Below are 27,086 nucleotides of genomic sequence, written 5' to 3'. Positions count from 1 at the left end.
GTTGTGTCTTTGGGCAAGACACTTCACCTTTGCTCCTGATGGGTCCTGGTGAGCGCCTTGCATGGCAGCTCCCACCGTCAGTGTGTGAATGTGGAAATACTGTCAAAGCACTTTGGGCTCCTTAAAAATGGTTAGAAAAGCCCTTTACAAGTACAACCCATTTACCATTTCAACATAAACGAAGCGCTTACCCAAATAAACAGGAAAAAATGTCCCCGACCAGCTGGTCCAACAATAGAGTGAGTCAAACTTTAATACTGATCGTGATACACATCATGTGTGTTATTACAACTACACTACATACTAGCTGTGTACAAACAAAAGATGAAATAATACTTTACAGATACTGTAATATGATTGTCCATGTTTTTCTCTCAATAGCCATTGCTGTCCTATCATAGTGTAGAAGCTAGCTTGTTTCTTTCCATAGTTAGCTTTTACGGCTAATATCCAAGTTAGTACGCAAGAGAAAGAGTTCCTCTGTGTTGGCTCGCACGATAACAATGTTGCTACGGTTTGGTTATCATGCAGGTTACAGAATGTAAAGGAAGTATTGGTGGATGCATCTTTAAAGTCATGTAGCGGTAGAATTGTTTTCTCCCATTAGCCGCATTGCTAGCCACCTAGAAGGAGCCTTTCGTTACAAGTTAGAATGCAAAAATAGTAATGGATTGTGAAGGATTCAAAATAAAAAGGTGCAGTTCCCCTTTAAGATGGATATACTGGCATCTGGCGGCTGAAGTGGCGAGGGCAATTTGTCACGTTTCATGTGTCATGTTCATGAGGCCACATGACTCCCCTTCCTACTGTGAGTGTAAGCAGGTTGACAAAGTGTGTTCCTCGGATGTAAAACAGAGCCTTTGTGGCAAGTCCTTTCTGTGTTGTGGCTGGCAGTGGTTTGTCCATGATAGACCTTTGTCATTTTGCAGTATTGTCAATTGTTTTTAGGCCACATTGCTTGTGACAGATTGGATCTAAGCGGCAAACATGAGCGGACGCCGCCCAAAGCCCTCTCCCCCATTTACGAGACGGACGCGGGGGAAGCCTTTGAGCGCCGCACGGACAGGAACATTAGACGTCAGGCGGAGGAGGAAGGAGAGCCGAGAGGGGACGATGAGCACGGCTTTGCCGAGCAGGACTGGAGCCTGCTCAAGCAACTCCTCTCGGACCACCAGTCCAATCTGGGCGTCATAAACCCGGTGCCCGAAGAGCTGAACCTGGCCCAGTACCTCATCAAGCAGACGCTGTCCTTGTCGCGGGACTGCCTGGACACCCGGGCCTTCCTGTCCCCAGAGAGGGAGACGTTCAAGCGCTGGGCTGAGCTCATCTCGCCCCTGGAGGACTCGTCCACCAGCATCACGGTCACCAGCTTCTCCCCGGAGGACGCCGCCTCGCCACAGGGGGAGTGGACCATCGTGGAACTGGAAACACACCACTGACTGCGAGGAGGACCCTGCCTGGGGAGTGGACCATCGTGGAACTGGAAACACACCACTGACTGCGAGGAGGACCCTGCCTGGGGAGTGGACCATCGTGGAACTGGAAACACACCACTGACTGCGAGGAGGACCCTGCCTGGGGAGTGGACCATCGTGGAACTGGAAACACACCACTGACTGCGAGGAGGACCCTGCCTGGGGAGTGGACCATCGTGGAACTGGAAACACACCAGACTGCGAGGAGGACCCTGCCTGGGGAGTGGACCATCGTGGAACTGGAAACACACCACTGACTGCGAGGAGGACCCTGCCTGGGGAGTGGACCATCGTGGAACTGGAAACACACCACTGACTGCGAGGAGGACCCTGCCTGGGGAGTGGACCATCGTGGAACTGGAAACACACCAGACTGCGAGGAGGACCCTGCCTGGGGAGTGGACCATCGTGGAACTGGAAACACACCACTGACTGCGAGGAGGACCCTGCCTGGGGAGTGGACCATCGTGGAACTGGAAACACACCACTGACTGCGAGGAGGACCCTGCCGCCCAAACGAGACTACATATTTAGCCATTCCAACCATACTACTCCTGGTTTATTTATTCTAGCCAATCAGTGGGGCCGTTATGCATGCAGACGTGCCTTCATGTCGGACTCATGCCCCAAAAAAGTGGAGGGAAAGGTTCTCTCATGACAGTTTGACTTTGAAGGTAGATCAGCCTTTACGAAAAACCATTATCGGATATAACCTTGCCTTTTGTGTCCAGTTATAAAAATAAAGGTTTGTGTCGAAGCAGAGTTGAAGTGGTTTATTGTCAGGATGCGGACTTACTTGGTCTTATGCCATGTGCCGCTTTTTTCTGTGGAAGACTTGTTTTTGGACAGTGGTTGAAGACCTGGTTCACATTTCCCGGAAGTGAAAACACTTTGCCCGCCATTAATTCCAAGCGGGCAACACAGGTAACCTATTTGGGACTTACGTTAAAGCGCCTCCAAAAATCCATCCATCCATCCATTTTCTACCGCTTGTCCCATACGTGGTTTCAGGGGGTGCTGGAGCTTATCTCAGCTGCATTCGGGCGGAAGGGGGCGTACACCCTGGACAAGTCACCACCTCCTCACAGGGCCTCCCCAAAAATGAAAACATTTAAAAGCAATACTGAAGTTTACGCATGTTTTAAATAAAAGTAACGTTAATACATTTTCAAGACCTTTCAAAATTGTACTCAAGACCTTATGAGAGATTTTAGGTGAATTTTAGACATTTTAATGCCTTAAATTCAAATAGTTGAATTTAGGACTTTTTAAGACTCTGCGGATACCCATTTTTATTGCATGCATTTATGACAAATAATGGAGCTATGGTTTAAAGCAGGGGTCAGCAACCTTTTTGAAAGCAAGACCTACTTCTTGGGTACTGATGAATGTGAAGGGCTACCAGTTTGATACACACTTCAATAAATTGCCAGAAATAGCCAATTTGCTCAATTTGCCTTTAACTATATTTTATTATTAATAAAATTTATCTTTGTGGAAACACTGATCATCTTAATGATTTCTCACAATAAATATAAATAGAAACAGATAAATATCAATATGCAACACTATTTTTATATTTTCTCTAAGTGCACATTTTTCAAATTGAACATTTTCAAATGATCACTTCTAAGACAGTCTTGTGAAATCCCAATATCCCATTGTCACTATCTAGCCACTAACATTTTTTAACAAATCATGAATTACTTTGCACCATGTTTGAACAAATAATAACTCATGTCAAATACAAAAGTCAACTCTCAAATTATTAAATAAACCATCTCACACTTTGAACTGGACACCAAATCTGTTATCAGTTTCTTTGTCAGTTAGTGGGAAGCCCGGCATTGTTAACTAGAGTGTTGTCCTCTGTTGTGTAACTTCACACTGCAACTCTGAGCGAGTCTCGCAGATCTGTTCTGTCTTTCTTCTTGATGAAGTTCATGTCAGAAAAGGCTGATTCACAATTGTTGGAATGTACAACATAATAACAGGTGTTGGAATGTACAACATAATAACACCTGTTGGAATGTACAACATAATAACAGGTGTTGGAATGTACAACATAATAACAGGTGTTGGAATGTCCAACATAATAACAGGTGTTGGAATGTACAACATAATAACACCTGTTGGAATGTACAACATAATAACAGGTGTTGGAATGTACAACATAATAACAGGTGTTGGAATGTACAACATAATAACAGGTGTTGGAATGTACAACATAATAACACCTGTTGGAATGTACAACATAATAACAGGTGTTGGAATGGCATCAAATACAATGGCAAATTGTTTGGGAGTCGCAGGGACCTTAAAATGGTGTTGAAATTCTTGGTAATTAAAAGGGACTTTATTCTTCTCATAAATAGTCCTCTGCAACCAGTGATGCAAACGATGCAATGACGTCATCTAGTGACCTGTCGCTATTTTTATAACAGCCAATAGCTGCTCTCCTTACTGAAGAGTCTTTTACGTCAGCCAATAGCTGCTCTCCTTACTCAGGAGTCTTTATTACAACCAATAGCTGCTCTCCTTACTGAGGAGTCTTTTACGTCAGCCAATAGCTGCTCTCCTTACTGAGGAGTCTTTTATTACAACCAATAGCTGCTCTCCTTACTGAGGAGTCTTTTATGTCAGCCAATAGCTGCTCTCCTTACTGAGGAGTCTTTTATGACAGCCAATAGCTGCTCTCCTTACTGAGGAGTCTTTTATGTCAGCCAATAGCTGCTCTCCTTACTGAGGAGTCTTTTATGACAGCCAATAGCTGCTCTCCTTACTGAGGAGTCTTTTATGACAGCCAATAGCTGCTCTCCTTACTGAGGAGTCTTTTATGACAGCCAATAGCTGCTCTCCTTACTGAGGAGTCTTTTATGACAGCCAATAGCTGCTCTCCTTACTGAGGAGTCTTTTATTACAACCAATAGCTGCTCTCCTTACTGAGGAGTCTTTTATGTCAGCCAATAGCTGCTCTCCTTACTGAGGAGTCTTTTATGACAGCCAATAGCTGCTCTCCTTACTGAGGAGTCTTTTATGACAGCCAATAGCTGCTCTCCTTACTGAGGAGTCTTTTATGACAGCCAATAGCTGCTCTCCTTACTGAGGAGTCTTTTATGACAGCCAATAGCTGCTCTCCTTACTGAGGAGTCTTTTATGACAGCCAATAGCTGCTCTCCTTACTGAGGAGTCTTTTATGACAGCCAATAGCTGCTCTCCTTACTGAGGAGTCTTTTATGACAGCCAATAGCTGCTCTCCTTACTGAGGAGTCTTTTATGACAGCCAATAGCTGCTCTCCTTACTGAGGAGTCTTTTATGACAGCCAATAGCTGCTCTCCTTACTGAGGAGTCTTTTATGTCAGCCAATAGCTGCTCTCCTTACTGAGGAGTCTTTTATGACAGCCAATAGCTGCTCTCCTTACTGAGGAGTCTTTTATGACAGCCAATAGCTGCTCTCCTTACTGAGGAGTCTTTTATGTCAGCCAATAGCTGCTCTCCTTACTGAGGAGTCTTTTATGACAGCCAATAGCTGCTCTCCTTACTGAGGAGTCTTTTATGACAGCCAATAGCTGCTCTCCTTACTGAGGAGTCTTTTATGTCAGCCAATAGCTGCTCTCCTTACTGAGGAGTCTTTTATGACAGCCAATAGCTGCTCTCCTTACTGAGGTGTGGGCAAGCGCGCATATAAGTGTCATCTTTAAACTCTTCAACAGTGGTCCCCAACCACCCGGCCGCAGAAGAATGTAATATTATTATTATTATTATAATTTTTTTTTAATTAAAATTTGTATTTGTTTATTTTTTGTTAAATCAACATAAAAAAAACACAAGATACACTTACAATTAGTGCACCAACCCCCCAAAAACTAATTTTTTCGTGACAAAGAAAAAAAAAAGAAGAAAAAAAAGAAGAACCCCCCCCCCCCCTCCCACTCCCACTACCCCCCCCCCCCCCCACCCCCGGGACAAATTATCAAGCGTTGACGAGTCCGCGGCTACAAAAAGGTTGGAGACCAGTGCTCTACAGGACACACTTTCATGTAAAAGTATAGCAAGTATAAAAGTGTAGTAAAGTGACATTAGTAAAAGTATAGCAAGTAGTAAAGTGACGCATTTGGCGCCTAATGTTGGCTGTGAGTTGACATGCCCAAATATGGGTGCGTGTCGTTAGGTAGTTAGCTACTTAGCTGTAGTTGATGTTGGCACAGAAGAAGACTGAAGTTGTCTGTGAAAGAAGAAGCTTTCAAGTGTTGTGGGCGATGGAAGACAGCGTGTGGACAACCACCATCATCATCAGCACGTCACTGCAGGTAGTACACACATTGTTGTGATGGAAGACAGCGTGTGGACAACCACCATCATCATCAGCACGTCACTGCAGGTAGTACACACATTGTTGTGATGGAAGACAGCGTGTGGACAACCACCATCATCATCAGCACGTCACTGCAGGTAGTACACACATTGTTGTGATGGAAGACAGCGTGTGGACAACCACCATCATCATCAGCACGTCACTGCAGGTAGTACACACATTGTTGTGATGGAAGACAGCGTGTGGACAACCACCATCATCATCAGCACGTCACTGCAGGTAGTACACACATTGTTGTGACGTCAGCCTGGCCGCCATTAACCCGCTGGCCCGCCAAAACATCAACTCAGGTCTTCATCTTAAAGTCGGTTAATGACACTACGTGTGTCTGCTCGGCTCCTCCTAAAACTAAACAACTGATAACCATAATTACGTTTTTAGAGGGGAATGTTGTCTATCATTCACAATCTTTATGTTAAAAATATTTTTGTGCATTGTAACTCCTAAATAAAGGCTAGCTTAAGTCAGCTAACAATGGAGCCAATTGGAGTCGCTCTATTCCACTTTCAAAGCACTCTATAAAAACTACAACCATGTTTTATTTACAAACCCCGTTTCCATATGAGTTGGGAAATTGTGTTGGATGTAAATATAAACGGAATACAATGATTTGCAAATCCTTTTCAAGCCATATTCAGTTGAATATGCTACAAAGACAACATATTTGATGTTCAAACTGATAAACATTTTTTGGTTTGCAAATAATCATTAACTTTAGAATTTGATCCCAGCAACACGGGACAAAGAAGTTGGGAAAGGTGGCAATAAATACTGATAAAGTTGAGGAATGTTCATCAAACACTTATTTGGAACATCCCACAGGTGTGCAGGCTAATTGGGAACAGGTGGGTGCCATGATTGGGTATAAAAGCAGCTTCCATGAAATGCTAAGTCATTCACAAACAAGAATGGGGTGAGGGTCACCAATTTGTAAGCAAATTGTCGAACAGTTTTAGAACAACATTTCTCAACGAGCTATTGCAAGGAATTTAGGGATTTTACCATCTACAGTCCGTAAAATCATCAAAAGGTTCAGAGAATCTGGAGAAATCACTGCACGTAAGCGATGATATCACGGACCTTTGATCCCTCAGGTGGTACTGCATAAAAAAAATGACGTCAGTGTGTAAAGGATATCACCACATGGGCTCAGGAACACTTCATAAAACCACTGTCAGTAACTACAGTTGGTCGCTACATCTGTAAGTGCAAGTTAAAACTCTACTATGCAAAGAAAAACCCATTTATCAACAATACCCAGAAACACCGCCGACTTGGCTAGACCCAAGCTCATCTAAGATGGACTGATGCAAAGTGGAAAAGTGTTCTGTGGTCTGACAAGTCCACGTTTCAAATTATATTTGGAAACTGTGGACGTGGTGTCCTCCGGAACAAAGAGGAAAATAACCATCCGGATTGTTATAGGCGCAAAGTTGAAAAGCCAGCATGTGTGATGGTATGGGGGTGTATTAGTGCCCAAGGCATGGGTAACTTACACATCTGTGAAGGCACCATGATGCTAAATGGTCCACACAGGTTTATGAGCAACATATGTTGTCATACAAGAAACGTCTATTTCAGCAAGACAAGTGTTACAACAGCGTGACTTCGTAGTACAAGAGTGCGGGTACTTTCCTGGCCCGCCTGCAGTCCAGAACCTGTCTCCCATTGAAAATTTGTGGCGCATTATGAAGCGTAAAATAATTTTGAACGACTGAAGCTCTACATAAAGCAAGAATGGGAAAGAATTCCACTTTCAAAGTTTCAAAAATTAGTTTTCCCTCAGTTCCTAAACGTTTATTGAGTGTTGTTAAAAGAAAAGGTGATGTAACACAGTGGTGAACATGCCCTTTCCCAACTACTTTGGCACGTGTTGCAGCCATGAAATTCTAAGTTAATTATTATTTGCAAAAAAAATGAAGTTTATGAGTTTGGACATCAATTATCTTATCTTAGTAGTGCATTCAACTGAATATCGGTTGAAAAGGATTTGAAAATTGTTGTATTCCGTTTATATTTACATCTAACACAATTTCCCAACTCATATGGAAACAGGGTTTGTACATTCTGTAAGCATACATATATATATATATATATATATATGTGTCTGTATATATATATATGTGTATATATATATATATGTGTGTGTATATATATATATATATATGTATATGTATATATATATATATGTCTGTATGTATAATGTAGTAACATATATATTTACATGTGTTATTTACATATTTTGCTCATTTAGTAAGGTTTATTTGAAATACAATACAGAAACATGGATATCTGAAACAGTTATCAATGTATGCATCATAGTGTTTGTAGCCAAAGCTCATTTACAACACCTGGCCTTAACAACAACAACACAGATCTAACATAATTAAAAATAGGAAATTAAAAGAATAAGGCAAAGAGGAGTCGATAATAATGATAATAGTCATAATACAGACAAAGTGCAAACTGGATAAAAGCCAATAATAATAATGACACAGACAAATGCAGACTAGATAACAAACAATTAGTAAAAATTTGTAAAAACTAAACATGGGGACACGATTGTTGTGAACTAGCCACAATTTTGTTTGATTTTGAAAGTGACAAGTGCAGGTAGAGAGTTCCACAGTTAGGAGTTAAGTGCCTCAAAGTCACAGCAACTTGTGAAAGGCAGAGAGTCAAGTCCACTGTTGTGACTTGAAGATATCTTACTTGAAGATCTGTTTCTTTCTGCAGAGCCACGACACGCTCAGCATGCTCAGAGCTCAGCAGCACAGAATCCGACTGTCAGACGGCGTCGAGCGTGGAATCTTCATTTTTCCTCTCGCTGGTACATTTTCTTCAATCTCCCTTGTTTCTTTTTAAAGGAAAACTGCACTTCTTTTTTTAATTCTGCCTGTCATTCACAATCCTTATGCAAGACAAGAACTTATGTTTTTCTTTTTTCATGCATTCGTTATCACAAGTCATCTAGCAATGGAGTCCACGGGGGCTCCTCTATGTCGCCCGCAAAGTCCTCAAAATCAACATCCATAGCCTGCCAACAATGCTCCATTTACATGGAAACATTCACCAAGTATTATTGGAACTACTTTTAATGGCGCGGTGATCACAAAGATATGCCGCTATATTGTCATACTGAGTCGCTGCATGGCCTCAGGGTTGTTAAAAGTTTGTGCTAAATGATAAATCATGCCTCTCTCCTGGATCGTGAAAAGTTGTGGCCACAAACTGAGCACTTCGTCAACTTTGCACTGGAAAAACTCCCGGTCTCACCAAGTATTTAGTGTAGTCAAACTATCTAATCAAATTTAATACATGTCACAATTCCCCGAATCGCAAATTTGTTTTTAGGCAATAGCTCTTTTGAGGGAAAAAATATGACTTTTGAGCATCACAAGTTTGTTATAATACACACAACTTCACAATAGTGGTATAGATAAAATACGTTTTAATTGCTCATTTCGAGATCACTTTTAAGTTGCTAAAGCTTAATTATAATGTCTTATTTTAAGAAATTTTACCAAGACAAAATTTACTTGTTCCATTGGCTGATTTTTATTTTTGTGCATTACAAGCAAAAATGTATGTTTTAACCTTTATAGGAGGGACACTTTTTCCAGTGTGAAATTCAACTTCGTGACAACAACACAAAAAGACTCATTTGCTGCCACTTTTCTTTTTTTTTCGTGAGGATTATGATTACTCCTTCATCTAAATATAAACACCCCATCAGTCTTTATCCCAGTGAGAGCAGTTATTGTACAGTACATGGTTGTTTTATTATGTTGGTAGTTTGTATTTCTTCTTTAGCACCTAGCAATACTGCTACTTGCTAGATATGTTTATCACATAGCTTCTAAAACGTGTACATCATCCTCCTTATCTTCTGATGTAAAAATAGAAGTTTCTGCATCATCATTTGTCCCAAAGTAGTCTTTGTTGTTTCTCATCAAGTCTGCCATGATTAGTTGTCTTGTCAAATGTTGTGATGCTCCTGTGCTTAAAATGAGCAAAATACATAAATAAGACATGTTCTTATGAATGTTACTACATGACATATATACTTACATCATGTATATATTACATGTTGTTATGAATGTTACTACATGACATATATACTTACATCATGTATATATTACATGTTATTATGAATGTTACTAGATACTACATATATACTTACATCATGTATATATGACATGTTATTATGAATGTTACTACATGACATATATACTTACATCATGTATATATGACATGTTATTATGAATGTTACTACATGACATATATACTTACATCATGTATATATTACATGTTATTATGAATGTTACTACATGACATATATACTTACATCATGTATATATTACATGTTATTATGAATGTTACTAGATACTACATATATACTTACATCATGTATATATTACATGTTGTTATGAATGTTACTACATGACATATATACTTACATCATGTATATATTACATGTTATTATGAATGTTACTACATGACATATACTTACATCATGTATATATTACATGTTATTATGAATGTTACTAGATACTACATATATACTTACATCATGTATATATTACATGTTGTTATGAATGTTACTACATGACATATATACTTACATCATGTATATAATACATGTTATTATGAATGTTACTACCTGACATATATACTGTACTTACATCATGTATATATTACATGTTATTATGAATGTTACTACATGACATATATACTTACATCATATATATTTTACATGTTATTATGAATGTTACTACATGACATATATACTTACATCATGTATATATTACATGTTATTATGAATGTTACTACCTGACATATATACTGTACTTACATCATGTATATATTACATGTTATTATGAATGTTACTACATGACATATATACTTACATCATGTATATATTACATGTTATTATGAATGTTACTACATGACATATATACTTACATCATGTATATATTACATGTTATTATGAATGTTACTAGATACTACATATATACTTACATCATGTATATATTACATGTTATTATGAATGTTACTACATGACATACATAGTGTACTTACATCATGTATATATTACATGTTATTATGAATGTTACTACCTGACATATATACTTACATCATGTATATATTACATGTTATGAATGTTACTACCTGACATATATACTTACATCATGTATATATTACATGTTATTATGAATGTTATTGCATTACATGTATACATACAGCATGTATATAAAACACTGACTTTTGCTGGGGTTTATTTATGATTTAGAATTCATAAAAAAATAACATATTTTTTCTTGTTTCACATAAGCAACCCTTTAAGTTGAATTTAAAATGAATGTAATCGGGGGCTTTTCTTTGATTGTGTAGGTGTTGCGTTCATGCTGGTGGAGCCTCAGCATTTGCCTGAAAATTTGGAAGAGTCAGGACTTATTGAGCAAATAAAGAAGTTTGCGCAGGTCCATCGGAATTGCTTTGTGCTGCTGTATGCTCCTTTCAATGGGAAGAGGGAAACAGAAACACTGTCTCTCATTCAGCAAAGGTAAATAAAGAACTCCTTCTTACTTTACTGACCTGCATGCATCCATCTGGTAATATTTTCAAGACAACACGGAGAGAAGAGTGGTACTCAAAATGTTTTAAGGACAGTTCGTCAACCTTCCCTAGTCATGGCGTAGGATAAAAAACACACAAAAGCACAAACATTTCAGACAAACACAACTTGCTCACTGAACTTTGTGGATATTATAAAAAAACATCCAACCACCATAAAAAGATTTAAAATTACACCCATTTAAATACATTGCAAAAAACCCTCTTTAGACTTATCCATGTTTGCTGCATTCTGGCTTCTTGATATTTCTGATTGACTACAAAACTTTAAGGAAGTCTTCACAAAGGTAACACTTTCACATGCACTCATTATTCAATTCTAATAATTATTAATTATATATCCATTATATTGTCATAATATGCCCCACAAAACGAAGGTCCTGGGTAGTCCTGGGTTCAATCCCGGGCTCGGGATCTTTCTGTGTGGAGTTTGCATGTTCTCCCCGTGACTGCGTGTGTTCCCTCCAGGTACTCCGGCTTCCTCCCACCTCCAAAGACATGCACCTGGAGATAGGCCCCTTGCACCTGGGGATAGGTTGATTGGCAACACTAAATGGTCCCTAGTGTGTGAATGTTGTCTGTCTATCTGTGTTGGCCCTGTGATGAGGTGGCGACTTGTCCAGGGTGTACCCGCCTTCCGCCCCAATGCAGCTGAGATAGGCTCCAGCAACCCCCATGAGCCCAAAAGGGCCAAGCGGTAACAAATGGATGGATGGATGGTTGATCATAATATGTACACATACAATGTTTTTAACCGAAAGCGGCCCCCCTGTCAAAAAGTTTGGTCACCTTTGGTCTAAAAGTAACATGCCTTCCCTTGGCATTTTTGCAGATGTATGCATTTTTATGTATGAAATATAACAAGTGCAAACCAAATGGTAATTTTAGCCAATTATATGTGTCGGTAGAGCTTCTGCAAATGAGGACCGTTCAGCTAGTAATTGTTGGAACGTGTTTAATAAATAATATAATATACATTGTGTTTGAAGTGTATAAACTTTCCTATGGAGAAATGTGCTAAAATATGCAAACTCTTCTTTTCACACAACCCTGATCAAGCACTACTTCAGTTCATAAATAAAGGTTCTACTTGTTTATTTCTTTTGTCTTCCAGCTTCTTCGGCAGCAACCCCAGGGTCTTGCCTGTGCGAAACAACACAGAGATTCTCAAAGGAATGCTGACCATTGCAAAGGTGAGCAGAATGGCGGCCAGTAGGGACAGGGAAACCTGCGCAGGTTAGTATCATGCATCTTCATCCACAGGCCACAAGCAAGCCTCATGTCGAGCGTATCCAGCACCAAATGGCTCTGGCTCGCACGCACATCCTTGAAAGAAGCTCTGTGTGGGACATGCTCAGAAACTTAATCTAAACCTTTCACACTTCTAATTGTTTTATTGCTCACACAAATAAAGCAGTTTGTTGGGGATACTTTCCTCTGTGCGGACAATGAGGCTCTCCATTAGGTCAAACGTCACCAGAGCACTTTGCAGCACCTAAGGTAGAGGGCAAAGGTCAGATGAGTCCATAGGATAGTCCATATGAACACAATATTTTCAAAACAATGTTACCTGATGCTGTACCTCTGGGGACCTTTTGGATAAATTCCCCGGTTTGACTGTGGAGATTTGAAGGCATGTGCCAGTAGATGCTCTGGCCTCTAGAGGGCAGCAATAGCAAGCAGAAAATAAGTGTCAATAGGGAACAATACACAGTGAAATGATCCAAAACTGTAAAAGAAATGCACTGGGAAAATGAGCAAATTCAAAACATTAACGCTGCAAGAAAAAAAAGGCAAAAGAAAGATGCTGCAACTGCCCAAAAGAGGAAATGAAGCAGGTTTGAATAAAAAAAGGGAATAAAGAAGAAAAAAGGTATCTGACTAGTTTTGAAGATGTGTAAGAAGAGGTAGCATTTTCTTTAAAGAAAGATAGCCCCCATATTACTTATTGTTTTCAAATCTTATGGAGCTGCTGCAGCCTTATTGTCCCAGCAGGACCCTCAGCTCCTCATGGCTGTCCCAAAAACATCCTTCCACTATTTATTAGGTCCTCCCAGTCGCTGAGACAATTTAAATCAAGGCTAAAAACATACTTTTACTCTCCGCCGCTCGAATCCAGTTAGACAGGACTCTTGTTTTTTCCTTATTTAATTATTTATTACATTTTAATGTCAGGTGATGTATTCTGCACTTCTTTCAAGGTACTTTTGTGTTTTATTCATCCTTTTGTGTTACCACGTAAATGTGACACTATGTGCCTCTTGCCTTATGTCTTTGTTTTAATATAAATGCCATATAAGTACATCAAGTGAGCTCAAGTCTGGCTCCCCTGGTAGCCTGGCCACATTTCTCTCATCTGCTTGTTTTTGCTGCAGCATCGTGTCCGTGATCGTGCGGCGTTATCCATCCATTTTCTACCGCTTGTCCCTTTCGGGGTCGCAGGGGGTGCCGGAGCCTATCTCACTTGCATTCGGGTGGAAGGTGCGGTACACCCTGGACAAGTTGCCAACTCATCACAGGGCCAACACAGATAGGCAGACAATATCCACACACTAGGGAGGATTTAGTGTTGCCAATCAACCTATCCCCAGGTGCATGTCTTTGGAGGTGGGAGGGGCCTGTCCCCAGGTGCATGTCTTTGGAAGTGGGAGGGGCCTATCCCCAGGTGCATGTCTTTGGGGGTGGGAGGAAGCCAGAGTACCCGGAGGGAACCCACGCAGTCAGGGAGAGAACATGCAAACTCCACACAGAAAGATCCCGAACCCAGGACCTTGGTATTATGAGGCACATGTACTAACCCCTGTTACACCCACTCCATTTGTTTTATGGTTTTTGTGTCTTTTTTGGTTTTAGATCAATTCTGTGCTTGGATGTTGCCTTGTCAGCCACCGTACATCAGTCTCTAAACACATACTGTGTGACAAATACAATACAGGGAAATACCTTGTGTTGCATGAATAATGCTATTTTAACAATACAATGCAATGTTAACTAGTTAAGTACAGTGAATATTGATGATATTGAAGTTAATTTGTGTCGTTACTAGGAAAGTTTATTTGGACACTGAATTTTCGTAACTGACTTTTAGCGTTTGAATTTTGTGAACTGAATTGTTTTACTTCAAATTTTGCTGACAATTTCATTGAATAAGAATGTGTGTGCAGAAATATTTGTTGGTTCAAAACTCAAGTCCAGTAAATTAGGACTGAAGCTATCGATCCAGTCTGAGAATCAGCCAATGAGGTGTCAAGTTTGCAGTCACATGACAGGGGTCTTCCCAAAGCAGCAAAAAGGCAGCTTATGCAGCATGACATGCAACATCCATCCATCCTTTTTCTACCGCTTGTCCCTTTTGGGGTTGCGGGGGACGCTGGCGCCTATCTCAGCTGAAATGGTTTGTCATGAGGTTTTTAATATCAGTCAATATTGACTGCAAACCTGACACCTCATTGGCTGCTTCTGTGACAGGATCGTTTGCGTCAGTGTTAATTTACCGGAAGCTGGTAAATTACTCACTGAATTTTTAAAACACTGCATTTCAACAAACCAACACACAGGTTTAACACACACATTGTTTTTCAATAAAATTGTCCGCATAATTTGGTCTAAAAAATAATTCAGTTCACAAAATTCTAACACAAAAAATGCTCTTTTATAAATCAAACGTCCAAAAAGTTTTGGGAAGAAAGACACAAAGTAATAAATATTTGTAAATTAGAAATAAAATAAAAAAATATCATACTTAAGTTTAAGTCTCACAATTGTAAAATTGGACTCATTATGAAGTAACTCAACAAGCAAATAGTCTTTATACTGTACATACTCTACCTCTGGCTTTTAGCCTGTGATCATCTCTCAGCGCCTTCAGCTCAGCCATGTAATAAGATCTGGACATAGTGATGCACACGCGCAGCATCCGTGTGTACTCGTCTCGCATCCTGCTCACATCTTCCCACACGGCTGCCTACACAAGGAGGAGGGCACCATTGTACTTGCTAGAAGCTGTTGTTGTCCCTGTAACCTACATTGCTGCTTAGGGCTTTGTCTCTGCTCAGAAGGTAGCACAGGAGGTTCAGACTGGCCATTATCCTGCATAGACAACGTACTGCATTAATGATGTTTACCGTCCTGTGTACAGTAGCATATTACATGCTTACAGACAGTTTCAGCACTGTGGTTTACTCAGAATGACTTACTTGTCCTTGTTGTGAAGCAGATCAGTCTCTGCACCATTAGCTAACGTTAAAACCAGGCCCAACAGCGGGAGCAGCTCCGCCCCTAAGAAGCATCCTGTGGCGTTGCCCAGCTGGAGCGTAAGAAAACAGTAATAATAATCACTTTTGATCGACACTGTCGCAGAGGAATTGATTTAAAGTAGCAGTAGAGTGGAAAAACATGTTGCCTGTATATTGAAGATGTTATCGTATATATCGCATTTATGACACCAGAAGACTTCCAGAGTTTGCAAATAAAAAGATATGATCAAAATAGTTTCAATCTCACAGAGATTCCCGAGCCATTTGAGAGTAAATGGGCAAGCCAGTCACGGGATCCGTGACTTAGAGGAGGAATCACAGATCCCTTCCCCATCAACAACAATGCTAATCAAGCAGACTTTGTGAGAGACAACAACAATTACTTTGGGAAAATGTATGATCCAGACGCTTAAATCTTTGAGCCCGAAAACAAAGTGGATGAGCAATGAGTTTTAGAAGCCAAGTGTTAAAGGTCTACTGAAATCAGGTTTTCTTATTTAAACGGGGATAGCAGGTCCATTCTATGTGTCATACTTGATCATTTCGCGATATTGCCATATTTTTGCTGAAAGGATTTAGTAGAGAACATCCGCGATAAAGTTCGCAACTTTTGGTCGCTAATAAAAAAACCTTGCCTTTACCGGAAGTCGCAGACGATGACGTCACAAGTGTGAGGGCTGCTCACATCCTCACATTGCTTTTAATGGGAGCCTCCAGCAGCAAGAGCTATCCGGACCCAGAAAATGACAATTTCCCCATTAATTTGAGCGAGTATGAAAGATTCGTGGATGATTATATTGATAGCGAAGGACTAGAAAGAAAAAAAAAGGCGATTGCATTGGGACGGATTCAGATGTTTTTAGACACATTTACTAAGATAATTCTGGGAAATCCCTTATCTTTCTATTGTGTTGCTAGTGTTTTAGTGAGTTAAATAGTACCTGATAGTCAGAGGGGTTTGTCCACGGGTGTCTTGACGCCAGTTTCTAAAGGAAGTCGACAGCAGCTGCATGGACGGCGCAAGTCGGGATCCATGTTCACTTGACCGCTCTGATCCATAGTAAAGCTTCACATCCGCGAATTTTAAATAAGGAAACACCGTGTTTGTGTGGCTAAAGGCTAAAGCTTCCCACCTCCATCTTTTTACTGTGACTTCTCCATTATTAATTGAACAAATTGCAAAAGATTCAGCAACACAGATGTCCAGAATACTTTGTAATTGCGCCATGAAATGAGACTGCTTTTAGCCGCAAATGGTGCTGCACTAATATGTTCCCTGCAACCCGGGACGTCACGCACACGCGTCATCCTTCCGCGACCTTTTCAACAAGAAACTCCGCGGGAAATTTAAAATTGCAATTTAGTAAACTAAAGCGGCCGTATTGGCTTGTGTTGCAATGTTAATATTTCATCATTGATATATAAACTATCAGACTGTGTGGTGGCTAGTAGTGGCTTTCAGTAGGACTTTAAATGGAAGCAGTTTTATTGTGACATTATAGCTTCAGCAGTATTGCTAGGTGCTAAACATGCAAACCAACCATAATAAACATTTACTGTAATATTTCCAGTCTTGCTGGGATGTCGACCGACGGGACGCTCACATAATCCATTCATGAATTACAATCTAGAATCTACTTTTAGTGTGGCAACAGTAGCAGGGTGAGCTAGCTTTAGCTCACTCCTATCAATGTGTCGCTAAATTACAATATCACTTATATTTGGTTAAAGATCAGGTCACGACATGTAAATGTAGTATTGTTGGCACTGTCTCGATGTTTTTAGAGAGTACAACACAGGACCCTCCATCTGTTGACTCAATTGTTAGCTGTTTAATTACAAATTTGAATGCATCCCAACAGCCAAGCATATGTATTTTTGTCTTCCATAAGGATTGTGAATGGTAACCACCACATCTCTTTCCAATATTTCCAGTATGACTGACCTAATAATATGGTCAGAGTGCAGAAGCTTTAGTACAGTGACGTAGAATCTACGGAAATTGCAGGAGATAATTCCGAGCATAGTACTCAAAATGGCCGACTGAATTTGTGAAGTTTAGACAGTATTTTCCCATACTTTGAAGATTGTAAATGTTTAATGCATACCATGAAACACAAATAAGAATATAAAGCCAACTTGTTTCTCCACTCTACCTGTATTTTAACAATATATTGTGCTTGACATGTTTACACGCTCTCTTAAGGATAATTTCACCTTCATGGAGGATTCCACTTGATGTTGTATGTTCTTCACAATGTAGCATTGCACTCCTGGATGCTTGCTGGTCTCTAACAGGTATCTGCAATCACAATATAGGGAAGCTCCCCTGCACAGTGGCAACTTTTGCAAAGTCATAATTACCTAAATAACTTGTGCTTTGCTTCAGCTTCTAATTTGTGGATAAGCAGCTGTAGAACCTTCTCTCCACTTTCTCTCTGCGAAGGTGCCAGCATGTAATGTACACACGTATTGTTCATGATGGCTGATTGTGTGGCAGGTGAAGATGCTCACCAAGTGTTGCATGGGACAATCAGTCAGGACTTGCAGCAGACTCTGCAAAATGGGATGTGCACGTCACATAAGTTCAAATGATACAGGAGTTGGGCCACCAGCGCCCCCTAGAGGGCTGACAAAAAATATCTGCTTCTCAGCTGTAAAGTACGGTGGCCTGGAAATGCAAAACACTTTAACGTTTGACGAAGCAAATTACAAAAAAAAACACTTCAACAAAAGATTAACACTTTATAATTTCAGAAAACAAAAACTGAAGGCAAAACCGGAGAGGGAATGTCCCAAGTTAGATTGACAGCTCAGTCAGCCAATCATTTTGTCCACATCTCATCTGTCTTTACTTCCTCAACTGAATGTCAATCTCAGACCTTTCCAGTTCATGGAATTGTAAGTTGTTTGTGTTTTCTGTAATTGTACAATGTTTTGTCTTTTGTTTTTGTGATTTCTGTAATTGCACAATGTTTGTCTTATGTTTTGTGTGTTCTCTAATTGTACATTGTTTTGTCTTTTGTTTTTGTGTTTTCTCTAATTGTACAATTTTTTGTCTTTTGTTTTTGTGTTTTCTGTAATTGTACAATGTTTTGTCTTTTGTTTTTGTGTTTTCTGTAATTGTACAATGTTTTGTCTTTTGTTTTTGTGATTTCTGTAATTGTACAATGTTTGTCTTATGTTTTGTGTGTTCTCTAATTGTACATTGTTTTGTCTTTTGTTTTTATGTTTTCTCTAATTGTACAATGTTTTGTCTTTTGTTTTTGTGTTTTCTGTAATTGTACAATGTTTTGTCTTTTGTTTTTGTGTTTTCTGTAATTGTACATTGTTTTGTCTTTTATTTTTGTGTGTTCTGTAATTGTATAGTGTTGTCTTTTGTTTTTGTGTTTTCTCTATTTGTTCAGTGTTTTTTCTTTAGTTTTTTTGTTTTCTGTAACTGTCCAATGTTTTGTCTTTTTTGTGTGTTTACCGTAATCTTTTTGTCCTTTTTTGTGTGTGTGTGTGATCTGGAATTGTAATTTATTTTAAGAAATATAAGTGTGTTTTGCACTTCCAGGCCATTGCAGGGGCACTCAGTTGTAATGCACTTTTTTACCACTTGTGGCAGTAATGATGATATCAAACAAACTGAAGAAGTCTGGAGCTATAGTCATAGAGAAGTTTCTTAAGCACAAAAATTATGACTAAAGTGGTAAAGCTGTGTTTTGATTTGCACCTAAAATGTGTTACGTGTATTTCGGAAGCATGTATATTATTACTTATTATTAATTAGGTTAATCAAATATTTTGCTAAATATTTGATTAGTATGTATTTTTGTTATAAGCCTGACCTACGGCTTGATAATATTTGTGATTAACACATGCTTTCATATCATTTGACAAGCTGTAAGTAGGATAGACATGATTATTGACTATGATTAAAATCAGGACTAAGATTATTAATTCAGTGCTAATATCTGAGTGGTCTCCAGGCCTCTCTGAACTGGAAAAGTTGGTCCCCGAGGAGAAAAAGTCTTAAAGATTAAATGTTTTTTTGTTTTTCTTTGGGCGGGTGAGGTTCAGTGTTTCCCACAGAACTGCAGTCTATTTGTGGTGGTAGTTGGTTGCCAGACTACATATGTAATTGTCTAATTTGCATTTTTTCTATGATGCATTAGTAAAAAGTGGGGAAAAAAACATGAAAAGCAGAACAAATATGCTCAGAACTTCAAATTGACTTTCTTCTGTCGCTTCTTTTTGTCTTTATTTTTACACATTACAAACAATACAGAGCTGCTTGTAAGTGCTTTTCGATGTGGGACCTAATGCTTTCAAGTCAGTCTCTCAGTTTATTAAGTATTTTGTCCAGATTTATAGATTGATTACAAGCTAAATATATAAACCAAGTTGCTATAAAGGCAACACTCATCCCTTCCGCTTTGCTTCTTATTCTCTGGCAGACCAGGTGTGTTGTTATGTTATATATATATATTCACTCCACATCCATTACAAGAATGTCACCCAGGACTGGGGTCACCACATCTGCCCCCTTCCCAAAGTTTCTTCTTTTTTGCAGCTAGGACTTTTGGAGTTTTTCCTTGCCCGAATGTGGGTTTGTTGTGATTTGTGAAGCCTTTTGAGGTGCTTGTGATTACGGGCTACACAAATAAATTGTGGTTGATTGATAAGTGACACTGCTTTTCGTGCTTTTTTTGTGACAGTGTCCCAAAAGAAGGAGGCGGCTCAATGAGGGGGTTAGGAGACTTTTCTGACCTGAAATTGTTTCCTACCTGCTTTACGTGGTAGAAGCTCTTCAGTTCCAGCAGGTTGACTGCCAAGCTGTTGTCGTGCACTCTCTCCAAGCATCTTTCAAACAGTGCCTAGTGGAGAAAGTGTTACAGCCTTCCAATGGTTCAATCCAATCTTCCTTCTGCACCTTCTTACCAGTCCTTTGAGCAAATGTGACTCCCTTTTGCTGCCAACACATACAACATCAGGCCATACATATACTTTCAAATGCAGAATTGTGTCACTCCTCTTTGGAGGAAGCAGCATACCTGCTAAGCAGCTGATGGATGTATTCCACGTTGCACTGAAGAATAAATTCTGGGCTGAGAACAAAAGCAAGGATCAGCCCTACTGTAAAGCCAGTGCCTAATGCTTCTGTTGCATCATTTGATGGACTCGATGTTTGGATTTGGGAATGTCACCTGAGCACTGTCGGGATGCATTCCATGGCCAGGAGCCTGACAAACAGAAGATACGCCAGACAGCCTTTGGACTCTGCTAACTGACTTTTGTCCATCTGGATGTTTCTCTGTTTTGTGCTGAAGAAGAGGAGCTCTGTGATGGATTGATTGATGGCCTCTAGAGTGACCTGGAGGAGGACATGGTGTGATCACTCTTTCTCCTGCCTTGTGTTATTTGATGTGTATCTCACCATGATGTGTGATGCAAAGAGCCACAAGGGGGAGTCTCTTTGTGGAGTCAGTTCAGCTTCAAGCAAAGGTTCCCTGAGGCTCCTAATGCAGCTGCATTAAAATCAACATATCATCAATGGCAGCTTGCCAAAGGATGCTGACGTTTCAAATACAAACATTTATTTCATTGTATTAGAGCTACATTATATATAAAGCCTGTACAAAAACAAAAGCTTATAAAAGAAACGTCCCGATCCGATATTAGCAAAAAAACAAAAATGCTTTTAACGTTTCTGGATCCACATTTCCTCCATTGAGCACACAACTTTGGTCTGTTCTTGTATTTAAGTCAAGTCAGTTACATAAAGGTAACCCTGTAGGCCAGGGGTGCCCATTACGTCGATCTCGGAGGGTGTGTCAGTCGATCTCAAGCCAGGCATTAAAAAATAGACATAAAAATGAGCAATCATCAATCATACCAAGACTTCACTTTGGTCAGTTGTTTGACATTCTCGGCACCCGAGGATCTTGTGAGATGACGCTGGCTGCTGCAAGCTCATATTTAAGAAAAAAATCACTAACAGGGCGGACGCAGAGAAACACATTTTATTTCTAGAGACTCCGTACCTACTGTCAAAACTCTAAAGACCGACTGCACAGTTCCTGTCTTCACCATAAAAGACCTGTTTCATCCTGCCTGTGCTAACAAAATAAGAGTCTCAGAAAGCTAGCGTGCACAAGCTAGCAAGCTACGGAGTTTGATGCCAATGTATTTCTCCCCCGCCCTCAGCGACCGCTTTCTCACTTGCTTGCCCACCCGCACACTCACTGACGTCACTCACCTGCTGCCAGACATTAAAGGGCCACACACATATGCTACTCTCATAACAAAATGTTTAAAAAGGAGTATGCAAGTTGGACAAATGAGATGCCAAATCCAACCACTTTCATGTGGTATTGGACAGAAAGGAGGACTTTTTTTTTCCTCCATTTGAAAATGCGTACGTTATCAGCACCACTGTCTAATTCCAATCAATGCAAGTCATCAGAATCAAATACACCAACTTATATTCTTGTCTTCATGAAAGAAAGGAATCTATGTGTGTTAAACATGCTTGTATTATCATTAAACACCATTAACTTGTTAACAAAAATGTCTCTTTCATAAATAAATAAATATAAATTATAAATAGGAATGAGGTAGATCTCCTCGACTTGGTCAATTGAAAAGTAGCTCGCCTGCAGAAAAAGTGTGAGCGCCCCTGCTGTAGGCTATAGGCTACAGTAGGCAGCAGATACACAGCAGCCAAGCAAAAAATACCACATGAGCTAAATATACATAATTAGTATGCTTTTACACAATATTGCAGTCTCAAACACGACATTTTGTCATTACAATCAAGTAAAGTATCCAGTAACAAACCTGTCTGCATCAAATTCATAATTTTTACGCTCACACTTCATCTTAAAGACAGCATAAGTCGATTCATACCTACCTTTGTTTGACTAATTTTAATTGATCAAAGCTTAACAGACATTCCCCACAAAATAGCAAAAGTATGTATGATTCGTACTGATATCGTGTGGGATCAATATCGGTATTGTAGCAGAAGTGAAAAAAGAACAGCCCCTAAAAACAAACGCCTTAGTGAAAAGTGTCACTTAGACACCTAATATAGTTGTAGTGAAACTTACAAGTTGAGCAGTTCCAGCTTCATCTCTTGGTGATTCCCACCATTGCTCCTCACCTCCTCCAGGAAGGGCTTTGTGAAAGAGGTCAAGGCGGTGCAACAGCGGCAAACACCAAACTCATCATCCGCCTCTTGCTGCTCGGTGTACGGCACCGGCAGTCGAGTCAGCTGCTTGTGCAGAACGGACAGAACCGTGCCCAGTGAGGAAGCTCGACCTTCCTCCAGCCTCAGCAACCCTGTCGGATCACTGGACTTCATTCCTTTCTACAGCAGAGGGAGCCAAATACTTTTTACAGCAACTACCTGTCTGCAGATGTGGGACACTTGCCACCAATGTCTCTGAAATAGCGTCTGGATCAGCATCTTCGACGACTACGATCAAGTTCTCCAGGACTTCATGAGGTCTGCACGTCTACAAAACAGATGACACGGGAAAAGCTTCTACGTCTTGTTACGCTGCTGTGTTTGCACTGACTGTGGTCACGTGTGTGATGGCTGCTTGGATCTGGTCACAACTCTTGTCCTTTTCCAGTACTTTCTCCATGAGAGGGGTCAAGAGAACACAGCCCATGTATTTCACCATACTCTAAGCATAGGAGAAAACGGTAATAGCGGGATTAGATTAGATAGACTTAGGTCCACAATTGCATTGTTCCTCTTTTCCTGAATTGGGGAGATAGGCACCAGCGACCCCAAAGGGAATAAGCGGTAGAAAATGGATGGATGGATGGACTTTCATCTGGCATGGACAGGCTGAAATGTCCTTGATGTTTGGGGTTATAGCACCCCCTGCTGCATAGACATGCATTGACAGCCTGCACATGCTTTTTCATTTGGACGTTATTGTGATGCTATATAGTATGGATGACCATTTTTGACACTATAGAAGAAATATCTGGACATACACTGGATTTGGTGTGTAGATGGGTGAGAATTGTTGCGGTCTACCTGGTTTTTCTCATCTTGAAGGAGTGTCAGGAAGTACTCGCTGTCTACCTGAGTGAGACATGCCAAATCTTTGAACTGCTGGTAGTCCTCTGGTTTCAGATTGTCCTCAGGACTGTCTCTCTAGGACAGATATGGACACATGACTGTTAGGTCAGCTGCATCCTGTCAGCTCCTTTCAGATTTATTGGACCTACACATTTATACTGAACTAGGCTGACAAGATGTAGAACATGCTGGACTTACCCATCGCTGGATGAGCTTGTTCACCTCATCCTCATTCATCATCTGTGTCACCTCTGTCCTCTCTCCCAATCCTATTATCAGTTTGCTCTTATTTTTGGTGCCCCAAACAGGCGCTGGAAAAGTAGCAGCTGGTGTAACATTCAGAAGTGTCAGAACCAGCGCAGGGACTAAGGTGCAGCGAGCCCCGATTCAATCTGAGAGGAAACCTGACGTAAACCTCTTATCTCTCTTTGTGCTTGACGTTTAAGAGGATTACTTGTTTGGTCACAGAATATGTTGCAAGTGTCTGGAAGGTTTCAAGAACCCACTCAGCAGTATGGACAGCTTCTTATTTAAAAAAAAAAATGAGATAGGCTCCAGCACCCCACGCAACACCGAAAGGGACAAATAGAAAATGGATGGATGTTATGGAGCTTTGAACTCAAATGTGTCACTCCATACATGCACTCTAGAGGGCGACGTGCTATTGGAAAACATTGGACCTACGCTGTGGACAATAGTACTGAAATATAGACTTCAGCTACCATCACTTCCACTCTTCTAGAAATACTTGCTACAAGATTTCTGGACTGTCAATGATGTTGGACCACTTCTTCCATAGCAAACTCCTCTAAACATGCCTTATGGCCCCTGCTTTGGTCTAAAGAAAGGAGGTTTCCCTTTGCGTTCAACAAAGATTGAAGCTTAAAAATTGTCCAAAATGTCTTGCTAAGATGAACTACTGTAGGTGCTCCAACCCCTATGGTCCACCACAGTAGCATCACTGGTCATTTCCCTCTACTTCCTTATCATTATTTACTAACACCTTCTTGCTGAAGGTTAGAGGTCATGGTTCACTGGTAGATTTTTTACTTTACAATCTTTACTGTGATCTTATCAACCCATCTGTGTCTTGGTCCTCCTTTTCATTTTCCTTTTGACTTTTCCTCCTAAGAGTTAAGTTTGAAACAAATTGTTGATGTTGATCAAGAGCCTTTTCTGTTGGTTTCCCATTGTCAGTACTTCTTCATTGTTTTCCTGCAATTGATTCATTGTCCAGATACCAGATCCATACCATAAAGAAGATGTTTATTTTACTAACATTTTTGGCATTTTCGCTGTTGGGCTGTTTACCTTGATGTTAAAACTGAGTATATATTACTGAATGCCCTTTTGGCTATGGTGTTTGCATCCTGTTATTGCAGATGAATTTATGTTCAGCCTCAATGAATGAACAAGCTGTTGTACAAAGACTCTTGTGGATTAAAGATGACTTTCCATGATTGTTAATAAGAACATATTGCACTTTGTGACAACACAAGCGACTCTAAGACTCAGATCATCCCTTCCATAGCGTGTGTGTGTGTGTGTGTGTGCGTGCGTGCGTGTGCGTGTGCGTGTGCGTGTGCGTGTGTGTGTGTGTGTGTGTGTGTACACAACAATAGAAGGACAATCACAGACTTCCTGCCTGGGCAAAGCAGAAGCACCAGTCTTGATTTCCCATGAATGGGCAGGGATGCGTGTTTGAACGATGGGATTTGGAAGCATCTGCCGCTCAGGTTGTGTACACCAGCCTGATGAAAGCGTCCCACAAAAGCCACAAAGCAAATAAAAGTACAGCTTGTCGTCGTTTAATTAGGAGCTGACGAGCGTTGTTTTGACAGTGCTGTCAGGGTGTACAATTCAAACACGCCTACGATTAGTTGGGTTGATCTGTCCTGTTTATTATTATCATCTGCAGTAGTTAATAGGAAGATTCCACCTAATTGATGTCATTTGCTTGTTGTCATTCTCTCAAATTAAATTCAAATTTCTCTCTTTTTTAAACTCTTACCTGAAAATAATCAAATTCAACTACTCAGAATTTGTATTGGTCCACCTCAGGCAACTGGTTTCTATGGAGAAGAATAACAGGAATGAAAGTCAATCTTTGGGAACCACAAGATTCGATTCTTGGGGATTCTCAATTTAAAACGATTCTCGATTCATAATCAATACTTTTTTAATAACATTGGATGCCAGTCCTATGATTAATTATACTCCTCCATAACATATACAAACAGCTGTCAAAAATGTCTATATTGCTTAAAATAAAACTGTTTTTGTTGAATAAAATGCATGCCAAACATTTAATAAATTCCTATACAAATAAGACAACAAGAGAAGTATCCGACACTTCCCTTTTCTAAAGTAAATCTGTACATCAGATTTAGATAATCTACATCAACTATATGATTTGTCTGAGTGGCAGGACAGGACAGTTTGGGGGGAGGGGGGGGGGATTGATTTTTAACTTGCAATTTGCAATTTACAAATAAGAACCGACATTAATCTGAAAATCTTTTATTTTTGATGCCCTAAAAGTAACCACAAGGAGTTTTTTTTGCATCGAATTAGCATGAAATATAGCAACATGGCATTTATGTTGACACTTGGCAAATTACAGTGATGCAATAGAAATTGTGTCTTAAAAATTTAATTTTGTCAAAAAATACATATATAGGTTACAGGAATTAGTTTACCTTCAACATCCACCCCCGTTCATAGATGAAGTAACACCAAATGTACAAAAAATGTGTGAACTTACTTTTGACCTTCCCGTGACCTACCCACTGATCTCAGTGATGCAACTTCCGTTCGACCATGTGACTTGTGGAATAGTTCACATTTTTCTTTAAACAAACATAATGCATAGTTGGGATAAGGAGGAAAGATTTGAATTAATTATAGATAGTTTCATTTTAGGAAGCAGAAGGTTATGTTTCCAATGTTCAGGGTAGATTAAAAATGTTACAATTGTATGTATTAAATGTACAATCAGATCAATGTGCAGGACACTATGTTTAATAAAGTATTATTTTTCATTGAGCATTTGTACATATTATTTCCTGCGGAAGGAAATGACACCTATTACATGGAATGGCCCACGGCATCGATTCAACAAATATGCCTTTATTAAAAGCTATTCAAATGATTAAAACTTAAAATAGCAGGCTGGATTTTAAAAATTCTTGAACTTATTGAAAGAATAATTCAGGGTTGAAATCAACCTCTTAAGTGTTGTTCTTGTATGTCTAAT

The 27,086-nt window shown here is 39.9% G+C and overlaps 3 protein-coding genes across 12 annotated transcripts in view; 2 read left to right on the top strand and 1 right to left on the bottom strand.

Moving 5' to 3' along the window:
* The window catches only part of btbd8 (BTB domain containing 8), a 25,578-nt gene extending 22,914 nt beyond the window's left edge, over nt 1–2,664 (top strand). For 3 of the 4 annotated variants that reach the window (XM_061888246.1, XM_061888244.1, XM_061888245.1), the window contains one exon: nt 949–2,664. In XM_061888246.1, the coding sequence (XP_061744230.1) occupies nt 949–1,439 (491 nt within the window). In that variant the 3' untranslated portion in view covers nt 1,440–2,664. The remainder of the gene's footprint in view (nt 1–948) is intronic. The other variant, XM_061888247.1, reaches the window with a different exon arrangement.
* Nucleotides 2,665–5,440: 2,776 nt separating this feature from the next.
* The window catches only part of LOC133543474 (protein SPO16 homolog), a 40,624-nt gene continuing 18,978 nt past the window's right edge, over nt 5,441–27,086 (top strand). For 2 of the 6 annotated variants that reach the window (XM_061888055.1, XM_061888052.1), the window contains exons 1-4: nt 5,441–5,786; nt 8,588–8,681; nt 11,246–11,417; nt 12,603–12,681. In XM_061888055.1, coding sequence (XP_061744039.1) covers nt 5,673–5,786; nt 8,588–8,681; nt 11,246–11,417; nt 12,603–12,681 — 459 coding nt within the window. In that variant the 5' untranslated portion in view covers nt 5,441–5,672. Of the gene's footprint in view, nt 5,787–5,811; nt 6,071–8,587; nt 8,682–11,245; nt 11,418–12,602; nt 12,682–12,751; nt 12,919–20,447; nt 22,371–27,086 lie in introns of those variants that run through there. The other 4 variants (XM_061888056.1, XM_061888054.1, XM_061888057.1 and 1 more) reach the window with 4 other exon arrangements.
* Nucleotides 12,295–24,258, bottom strand: LOC133543473 (glomulin-like). 2 transcript variants are annotated; one of them, XM_061888051.1, is made up of 18 exons: nt 24,029–24,258; nt 23,786–23,905; nt 23,313–23,423; nt 23,141–23,249; nt 22,842–23,073; nt 21,167–21,257; nt 20,937–21,103; nt 20,784–20,837; nt 20,671–20,701; nt 20,517–20,606; nt 18,259–18,300; nt 18,109–18,182; nt 17,962–18,046; nt 15,685–15,794; nt 15,514–15,577; nt 15,312–15,452; nt 13,059–13,147; nt 12,295–12,983 (listed from the first exon to the last, which is right to left on the bottom strand). In XM_061888051.1, exons 1-18 carry the CDS (start codon nt 24,068–24,070, stop codon nt 12,962–12,964), a joined length of 1,674 nt encoding a protein of 557 aa, XP_061744035.1. In that variant the 5' UTR covers nt 24,071–24,258; the 3' UTR covers nt 12,295–12,961. The 2 variants fall into 2 exon arrangements, with proteins under 2 accessions (XP_061744035.1, XP_061744034.1); XM_061888050.1 differs by having other exon boundaries at nt 12,298–12,983; nt 15,317–15,452; nt 24,029–24,256.

This window comes from Nerophis ophidion, linkage group LG26 (assembly GCF_033978795.1).
Source record: "Nerophis ophidion isolate RoL-2023_Sa linkage group LG26, RoL_Noph_v1.0, whole genome shotgun sequence".
NCBI lineage: Eukaryota > Metazoa > Chordata > Actinopteri > Syngnathiformes > Syngnathidae > Nerophis > Nerophis ophidion.
The sequence above is the reverse complement of the archived record's forward strand: the minus strand, read 5'-3'. Positions and strand labels throughout refer to the sequence as shown.

Coding starts and splice junctions, on each gene's coding strand:
- LOC133543473 (XM_061888050.1), bottom strand. CDS start 24,070: ATGATGAATGAGGATGAGGTGAACAAGCTCATCCAGCGATGG. Junction 23,906..24,028: donor ACAAGCTCATCCAGCGATGG/GTAAGTCCAGCA, acceptor TATCTGTCCTAG/AGAGACAGTCCTGAGGACAA. Junction 12,984..13,058: donor CCCCAGAGGTACAGCATCAG/GTAACATTGTTT, acceptor CCTCTACCTTAG/GTGCTGCAAAGTGCTCTGGT.